This window comes from Boleophthalmus pectinirostris, unplaced genomic scaffold, assembly GCF_026225935.1.
Source record: "Boleophthalmus pectinirostris isolate CB_2022bp ecotype Guang Dong unplaced genomic scaffold, ASM2622593v1 HiC_scaffold_16, whole genome shotgun sequence".
Taxonomy (NCBI): domain Eukaryota; kingdom Metazoa; phylum Chordata; class Actinopteri; order Gobiiformes; family Gobiidae; genus Boleophthalmus; species Boleophthalmus pectinirostris.
In genome coordinates this window covers 27,764,384-27,774,434 of record NW_026571095.1, presented here as the reverse complement: position 1 = coordinate 27,774,434, position 10,051 = coordinate 27,764,384, and the positions used below count along the sequence as shown (strand labels likewise).

General features: G+C 39.2%; 1 protein-coding gene across 1 annotated transcript in view; it reads left to right on the top strand.

The window, feature by feature from the left end:
• LOC110174909 (piezo-type mechanosensitive ion channel component 2) overlaps positions 1–10,051 on the top strand; it is a 238,212-nt gene that overhangs the window by 68,217 nt on the left and 159,944 nt on the right. The window contains 1 exon segment of the mRNA XM_055152112.1: positions 723–848. Within this exon segment, the coding sequence (XP_055008087.1) occupies positions 723–848 (126 nt within the window).

Genomic DNA, 10,051 nt, shown 5'->3' with positions numbered 1-10,051 from the left:
GATTGGCTAAATTTTAAAAAAGTACCCGCCTACCGTTGAGTGAACAAATTCTAATGCTGCTGATGAATCAGGGTAGTCCTGACTGAGACCTGATCTGGAGATGGGTCCATTGCTCCTGACAGGTTCAACCAGTGACACTGGATGGGTCAAATGCAGAGAATGAACTTCCCTCTCATAAGGAACTAATTGATAATTTGCTGCTGAGTTGGGTGTGTGAAGCTAACTGTAGATACTAGGACTGCTCGATTATGGAAAAAAATCATTATCACAATTATTTTTGGTCAATATGAACATGAAATAAGGCATAGAAAATCATAAATGTATCCAGAATAAACTATATATCCAGCTGTTCTACAATTTCTATATTTAAAAAATTACATAATTATACTTATTTATATAAAATATATCCCAAAATAAACTTTGTTAAGCTTTGAATTGTTTTAACTCGATTATGTGAGTTTGGAGATCATTTGACACACAAATCAAAATCACAATTAAAATTCGATTAATTGCACAGGCTTAGTAAACACTACTCAGTCGGAAGCTCTATTACTCAAGTTAGACTTTAATCTGACCTTTATTTAAACACAGTCTGACCATAAAGAACTGAAATATGTTGTTAAAATCCATTTTGTATGTTTTCTTGAGTTTTCAGACTATTTAAAAACTTTTTTGTCAGTGTTTGCTAATGTTTTCTTTTGTGTGTGTGTGTGCGGGCGCAGGTCACACAGGTCGTCTGCTGCAGTCCCTGTGCTTCACCAGTCTGTCCTTCCTGCTCCTGCACATCATCTACCAGATCACTATCCGCAGCCTGCTCGCCTCCCACTCCATCTCCTCCAACTTCAACTGTGAGTATGAAACCATTAAAGTGTCTCTGTCTGTGTCTGTGGTGTGGGGAGTATGAGGCTGGAGTTAGGGAGTATGTAGGCCTACTCATGACATTTTAATTCAGTGTTCGGACTTAATGTCAAAACAAATAATCACATATCCTTTGTTGTTTCCTTCATGTTTAATCATGCATGTTTAGGCCATCTCCTTCTCAAGAGCTCATAATGCTCAGTTCAACATTGTGATGTCGTAAGTACTGTTGTTGATAGCTTTTTTTTTATCTGATCTGACTGATCTTGACCTTTTTGTATTCACCAACACCGATACCAGTCTGATACTACACAGTGTGGAGTAGACTAAAGCCCAATTTATGGCCATGCATCAAATCGTCTGCGTCGTCTTGAACCCCCTCTGCAGACCGTTTGCATCGACTGATGTGCATGAAAATTTTGTTACTGTACTACTGGTCAAAAGTTTTAAAACACTACAGTTTTTCCAGTTTTTTCCAGTTTACTGTAGCACAAATGTATTCTTAACTTTTGATTCATGAAAGTGCCCACCTTTGGCAGATATAACAGCTGAACACACTCGTGGCTCGTTCTTTTTACAATAGAAATCAAATATTCTTCAGAAAGTTCTTCCCAAGTCTGTTGCAGAAGTTCTCATAAACGTGTGGCACTTGTAGGTTGTTTGTCTTTCACTCTTCTGTCCAGTTCATCCCAAGCTTTACCATCCTGTTCTTTTTTCCTGAGGTAGATTTGGCAGAGCTTGGACTTGTGTTTTGTATCTTTTATTTTTTTAAAATTAGGGTGTTCTAAAACTTTTGACCAGTAGTGTACGTGTTGAACTGGCACAGACAGTAAAGAAAAGCGACGCAGACAATAAGGGCTGTTATTGGTCCGCTCTACATGCATTTCCGGTACTCCGCTTTCCCGCTTCATTTCATGTACACAAACACCATTTTTAAATCCTAGCCTCCTAGTGTTGTGAAGGTGAATTACTTCGCAGCGCATAGATCTTGATGCAGTGTGTTTTGAGTCGACGCAGAACTATAAATGCGCCTCAAGGCTACCAAATTTTGTAACAATGCAAGAGCAAAAAGAAAATCTACTAAAAGGCTATGTCTAAAGAAAAGTGTTTAGTCTGTTTTAAGTGTCTGCAAAGCCTCCACAGTCTGTATTTAACCTGCTCTTATTAGCGGTAACATTAGCCACAAACATCAACCGCAGCTGCTCGCATCCACGGTAGGGTGACCAGACGTCCATATTTCACCGGGACAGGCCAAGTTTTGAGCCCTGTAATGAGAAATGTCCCAGGTGTCCCTATTTTTGACCCACTTGTTATCAGCCAACAATAAAGAGGGGAATATATTGTTATTTGTTCAGCTAAAATACAAAAAAAAGTGATTGAAAATTGACCCTAAGGTGGAAAAATGCACTTAGTTGCACCAACAGAAGTCTCTTAGATTCTATAGTGGCCAACAGGTGAGTCGACAATGTTACACGCTCTTTTCACTGCTTTATTTATACCAGCCATGCCAACCCAGTTTTGAATTTTGAAAATCCGGTCACCCTAATCTACTGAGCTTCATTCAGGAAAAATACAGAGTGGCATCGGATCTGTGATTTGATCTGAGTACTCGCCAACTCACCTGAAAAATGTGTGGTCTCTGAGCTTTTCCCAATACTAGTACTGGTATCGAAATGAAATAAGGTGGTTATCCAGAAAGTGCTACTCATAAGTCAGTTTTAAAGGTGGACTATGTCATTTTTAAGTTTTTTTTTTTTACGGCAGATGCTCATTAGCCAGGCTGGCGCCACCTAGTGCCTCCGCTCAATTTCACTTCTCTCCAGCAACTAGGTCAGGAATCAGAATACACTAAACGGTTTGCAGAAAACCCCGGAAGTCGTAAAACGCGTACTGGCCAATCAGCGAAGAGCTGTGAAGCCATGACGACAAACTCAAGCGTCTGTCTGGGTCCCTTTTGTGTTACAGCACAACAGTAAACAAAGCGGTCGAGATGGATGTAGACGAAGACAGACATTCTGTGTTGGCAACGATTCCCAAGATGGAGGATTTAAAGCTGAAACAAAGAGAATGTTTGGTAAATTATTTCAAGGGGAAAGAAATCTCCTACGAGATTTGGCACATTACATACATCACAACCAAATAGCAGCGATAGGTTAAATAAAAAAAGTCAAACAAACCGTCAAATGAACGAATCCTAATGTTGCAAGGTCAGACGGTTTCCACAAAGTGAAACCGGCTGATGAAATAGGCTAAATGCTCATCTCCATAAAGAGGTTTTAGCTTGGTCTCTCCACAGATCTGACCTGTATCTTGTCGATAAATTTAATGCCTTACTGCAGTAACATCTCCATGCAGACCAGTGTTGTGACGACACTTGATTTCGATACTAAGGAATAGATTTGATACAAAATACCGATTCTGATTCCAACTTCTTAAAAATTACCATGTGGTCTTATATCTGTGTAATCCCTCATTGGTCCAAGTATGAATGTGACTTTTTTAGTATCAATATTTGCTCAAAGATGTTAGTTTTAGATCGATTAGTATGTGATTTTTAATACTTTTGACAACCCCAGTTTTCATTGCGTATAACTTAATCTATAAACTGTGTGAAAGTGAACCAACTTTGTTCTTAAAGTTAAATAAAACTCCATACAGTGTTTCCATTTAATTAAGGCGGTGCATTGTAAATAGACTTTTGGATTAACAGCAGGTCAAATAAAATTGATTTTGTTACAAGTTCCAGTGGAGCCTTCTTACATTGTTGTGCTAAAGTGAATGAGTTTGGACAGCAGAGGACGTGGTTTCAATTAAATTCTCATGACTTAAACTTGAGGAAAAGAGAAAACAGCTGTGACTAATAAATGCTAACACTGTCCAGACTGTTTATGTTAGTCACACCATTCACAACCAGGAGTCAAAGGGTTAAAAGCACTTATGGCAGCTGTAAGTATCAAAATAACACGCTCTGTCATACTCAATTACAAATCAATTATTATAGTATCCATCTCCATACAGGGTGATACATGAAGATATATAATTACTCCAGTTTAGAGAAGATAACTATACTTAAAGGTCATATATGTGAGTTTTATGCCACGTTATAATGCTGTTACCTTCTCAAAAACATTTGCAGGATTTGTGTGTTAAACGTGTGTGAATGAAACAAAACACAACTCCTGGTATTCGTCAGGGCAAAAAGAGGTTTGCTCTCACGAAGACCATCTTGCTGGTCGAAAAGCGCTGGCGTCCCTTCATGCAATAAAGGACTTTTAATATATTCAGTCGGAGTGAATTGGGTTTGTACCTTGCCCACTTTTACATTTTCCAGTAAGCCTCAAAGAGCACCTGTACTGTTATTTTTTAAAACTCTTTTCTGACCCAGTGAAGTGCTCTACCTCTTTTCTTCGTCTGACAGCTCCAGGTACGTTTGTGGATGAGAAAACAACATTAACTCTTTCATTTGATGACCCTCCCTGAACCCTTAATGACGACTTTTGACACCTCCGCTGTATCACTTAAGACGTGATTTGACGACCTTTAGAAATGGCTCGGTTTTTCACATTTAAACAGAGACTGCGATAGGTGGGGGCCACTACAACCCACACTAGGCTGACCAATAGGATTCAAGGATATGTTTTTGCAGATTTTTTCCAAAGTTAATCGAAGTAGTGACGATTGTAGCTTCCGGAAAAAACACAACATGAAACACGTGCAATGGAAAGATTGCGCTGCGGCGCACAGTTTTAGAAATAATCAGGAGCGGACGTATTTTATGGATAAGTTTAGAGAAAGTGACTTTTATAGATTTCAAAGTGATGATGAGGGTGATTATAAAGTGGAAAACAGCGATAGCGACAGACTTACAGAGAGTGAATCTTACGAAGATGAAGATGCGTCTGTATGGAGTCCTGCGATGTCCGAACAAACTATCCGGGCTTTATACTCGATTATGAACCAAAATTGCCCTGAAATCACTCGTGGAAGTTTGTTTTCTTTTATGCAATTATGCTCTATGGGCAGCCCTAGTAACATATGTATGGGTTGTTCCTAGTAGGCGTCCAGGGGGAAAGAGTTAAAACATTGTTATAAACCAGTGCTAGGGACAACACAACAATATGTAACACAAACAAGATGTGATGTAATATAAGTGGCTTTTATAAAGTAAACATAAATACCGTATTTTATGTGCTATTAAGCGCTCTGGATTATAAGACGCACTGTCATTAAATGGTCTATTTTCGAACTTTTTTCACAAATAAACCGCACCGGACACACAACAGTTGGATGGGTCAGTGGGACTTTGTTTTGGTTCGTTCACAGTGACTCTGGGCTTTGTTCAGTTGTGGCGTGTAGGGAGGGTGCTGTCTGAGACCGCTGGATTGTCGGCGTGTTTGCAGTGACTCAGTTGTTCAGTTGTGTCTAGAAGCGGCACATTGCACTGCTTTTTTGGTTCCTTCCTCCGTTCCGTTCCTCGTTGGCGTGGAGTGATGAGTGTGTCTGTGGGTGTTTTTCGCTGTGCGGTCGCTGTCTGCTCCGTGTGTGTTTGTGTGCGCTGCGACTGGTGCGGCTTTGTAGTTTACTGAAGTCGTGCTGGGACACCCGAGTGGATTCGTGTATGGGGCGCTCTGGATTGAGGGGCGCGCAGTCGTTTTTTTGATGGGGTTCGAGGCTTAAGAGTGCGCCTAATAGCCTGGAAAATACGATAAATATAATAACAGAAAAGAAGAGGTTTTTCATAAAATAAATCAAACTTTCCAAATATAACTAAACAATACCTCTAATGGGTTAAGTATGAATTAAAAGAAAATACACATACCCAAATAGCCAAAGTAGGAATTACAAAAAGAAACTATAGGTCAATAGCGACCCCTAGAGTCTCACACATTTCACAGTAACAATAGAATGCAACAAACACACATCTATCATCGAGTGTGGCGAACTGAAACTGACATCCAGCCACCCAGAGGGACCACAGCACTTTTATTGAATGCGGCGATGGGATGTGTAGGAAGGGGATTGGAGGAGCGGGACGTCAATCCGCCAACCAGGCACGACGAACATCGGAGTCAGCCCAACAGCGACGGCACCACACCCCACCAATCAGGCGCCAGGTACCACACCGCATATGCAAATACAGAAGGCACAAGCGGTAAAACAAACGGGGAGCGCAGGGTGAGGTGGAGCCAGGCCGCGAGCCGTAACCAAACATACCTTAATTTCCGGACTATAAGCTGCTACTTTTTTCTCACTGAACCCTGCAACTTTTACAAAAACAACAAGAAGAAATGTCTCAAACTTCAGTAGCTGGACATCCACTCATACCTGATAGACACAACTAGCCCCACACCCAGGAGCGCCTGAAATCTGCTGAAATCCTACAAGACACTGACATGATACCAGACAGGACAGCGGCTCTTTCTACAAGAGACATGCACAGTAGATCGAGAAGTGACGTAGTCCGATAAGCCGTAATACTGTCATTTTACTGCCGTGTTACAGGCACTGTTCGGAAAAAGCATGTACCAGTATTTAAAAAACTCTTTCTGTGCTCCATCTTTCTGTGTAAATATCTGAAGTTACAACGTGGACACCTGTGGCTTATAGACAAGTACGGTCTATATATGTACAATTTTTGTGATGCTACTTATGTTCAAGTGCGCTCAATAGTCCAGAAATGATTGTAGATAAGAAAATAGCCTAATATGGGCCCTTCAAGCTGTCCTTGTAAAACGGATGTTTGACGTTGTAAAGTGTATTACAGTTCTCTCTGGCGATACATTTCACATAGTCCATTGCAGTACTGGAAGGTAACAAAGTAAAAGTAGACAAGAACTGTAGTTAAGTGTACATTTTAGATATCTGTACGTTACTTAAGTAGATTTTTAAGTGGGTACTTTCTGCTTTTACTTCACTACATCTAAGAGCAGGTATCTGTACTTTCTGCTCCACTATATTTTTGAACAAGACTGAGAAGTAAAAGTATTTTTTATGATTGTGTGAGACTTGCAGAAAAGACTGAGGGTTTATTTTTAACATGTTCATGGTTTGAGCAAACAAAAAATATACAAATAAAAACAGATAGGAAAAAATATTGATTCAAATCTTTATTCAAATCACTGCATTTGAAGCTTTATTAAATCTCAAAATCTGCTTGAAATACTTTTACGTTTTACTCATTAAATACATTTTAAACATATTCTTTAATACTTTAAAGTTGACTTAAGTTGTTTTTTTTTTTTTTAATGAGGTACTTTTACTTGAGTTTTTTTTTTTCCTTGAGTATTTGTGCTTTTTTTTTGTGTGTGTTGTGTAACTTTTCAGTGAAGGTACATAAGATGCTTTTCTCCTTGCAGATGTTATTGTGTTATTGCTTTGTCTGGAATGTTTCACAGTATGGCATTAAACCTTTCTATCTTCATGGAGACCAAACCAGACCGAGTTACTGGTCAGATCTGTGGAGATTCGACCCCGCTCACAGTCAGAAAATTCTGTTTTTCTAGTTATTTTTGAGCTATAAAACCGCCTGTAATTGAATAAATGTAAGGTAGAGCTGCTTAAAGTCATACTGTGGAACATTCCAGGCAGAGCAATGATACTGTATATCTATAGAAACAAGACGGTGACTGACCCCCAACGGAAAAGTTACACAGTGCAGCTTTAAGTAACAAAACTGCGTACTTCTTCCTTCATTGTTCCATTGTGAGTGTTTCTCTGAGGTCTCGCCTTTGGCCCCAAAATCTGCCAAAAAAAAAAAAAAAAAAAAAGACAGACTAAAATAGACCGGTTTGTGAAACAGATGTCAGACTTGTCTCCAACTCTATAAAAATGAATTATGAAATGAACGCTGTGTTATCAGTTACACCGCTGCCCTCGACATCTCTCACCAAAACAAAATAAAGCCAATCTGACAGGTGAAGGAAATATATGAGACCGAAGACCAAATATGGAAACGAAGTAGAAGCGATGGATTTAAGGATTTTTGGTTATTGTACTTATAAGGTATTGTTACTTTTTTGCACCGCATTTTTACTGTCTTAAAAACAGATCTACTTAATTTTTAAAGGTGCATTGTCTAACTTTTCTGGCGGAGGACCTGTCAAACGCTTTGTCTGGAATGTTTCACAGTATGGCCTTAAAACTTTCTATTTTCATGGAGACTAAACCAGACCAAGTTACAGGTCAGATCTGCGTAGAGGTGTAGAGGTGTTTAAATGAAATGGGAAAAAAAGGATAATGGATGTTTCCCGTTTCCGTGAATTAAACTGTGATGCCAGACTTTTGCGCCACATACGGACTGAACCAGGACTAAACCGTTTTCAGTCCTGGTCTGATCCTGGTCTGGTCCCGGTCTCATCCTGGGCTTTGTTTAGTCCTGTTTAAGTCCCGTGTTAGTCCTGGTTCAGCCAGTATGTGGCGCAAAAGTCCGGCATCGCAGTTTAAGTCACAGAAATGGGAAACGGCCGTTATCAGTTTTTTCCATTATTCATTTAAACACAAAATCGAAAACTGAAAAAAAAACAACAAATCATTATCTGTTTTTTCATTTTGATTTTAGAGACAAACAATGAAGAAAACAATTGTTTTTTCGTTTTCTTATTTTTTGTTTTATATTGAAAAACAAATGAACGAATGATACACGGATTTCACAATTACTTTTCTTTCTCTGGGGTCCACTACAAATTCAAATGTTCTAGAGTGGGTTTCCTTCTGAAATTTTTGAGGATTGCCCGACATACTTCAGTCTTTCACATCTGCAGGACAGAAATGAACCTTTAGAATGATCTTGAGCTGTATCAGAAGAAGTATAAGAGCACATAGACTAGTACACGCTCATGAACCACTGTGGAACCTACCTGGACCACTGAGGAATTACACAGATATAACACCACATGGTAATATAAAAGAAAGTACTATGATTTAATTCTGAAAATCACATTCTATTGTCTAAATAAAGAGTATTGTTATTGAGTGTGGAGTGTATTCCTTAGTATTAAAAATAAGTTTGAAATTTTAGTATCGTGACAAAACTGCTCAGAAATTTACTATGAAGCGGAGAGGACAGGGAAAGTAATTGAGTTTGAGCAAATGAGGCAAATTGTCACTGTTATTACGACAAAATTGCAGAGCTCTGAGTGTGATAGTGAAGTGTGGTGGTTTATAGGCCTATTATACCATTTTCTAATTCAGACTGAGCACATTTAAAGTGGAACTAAACACTAAATCCACTTCTTTCTTCGCTGCTAAACTGTGCATATGATTTATAACGTTATCTACTGTTCCTGCAGACTAGTTAAATGTGCAGCTTTCTGGTCTAAAACAATCAAAAACTGACTGTGCTGCCTCTAGTGGTCACTGCAATTTCAAGTTCTACGTGACATCACACAAGACTGCCCCGATTACAGACCGGTATACTGACTATAAACTGCCAAATAAAAATAATTTAATTCGAAATACAAATTATTTCCGCTTTAAAAAGACCATGTATGTCACTTAATTCATGATGAAAATGATTATTCGTAAATTAAACTTAATTCCGCAGTAAGTGGGGGGTTTATTCTGATTTTGAAGCTGAATTAATTTACTCCTCGATCATGTAAATTTTTATTCTTCTTAAAAATAATTCTGTTCATTTAGTGGATGCTCGTTGGGTCTCCCTTCTGATGCAATCCGAACAATCCGGCTCCACCAGTCCTCGCTTTGGACTTTCATCCTCTGCTCTTTGGATTTGCGAGTGGGATGTGGGAGTGGGCTGAGGTAGAACAGCCGTTGACTCAGTTCGTCTTCTTCCTCCCTTCTCGCTTCCCTTCTCCTCCTCAGCCGACAGACGTAAAGCGTGATGAGAGAATTCTTCAGCTAGGAATGTGGAAAAAAGTTTGTATTGTGTTTGTGTCTATGGCGTAACGACAAACCGAGATGACCAAAAAGTCGATAGCAGCTGAAGTGTGTGTTTTCTTTAGGTTGATGTAAATACGTTCATGTCCCTGTCCAATCAGAACCCTTCCCCACCCCCAGACGCTGAGCAGAATTTAAAAAATGCGATTAAACGTGTTTTCCATGTAAACTTGACATAGAATATTTAAATTCAGAACTATTTCATTCAGAACAATTAATTTGGAATTAAAAAACATGTAAACGTGGCCACTTGTTCCTTATACCTCCAGACACCGCCTCTCCTCCCCTCTTATTGTCC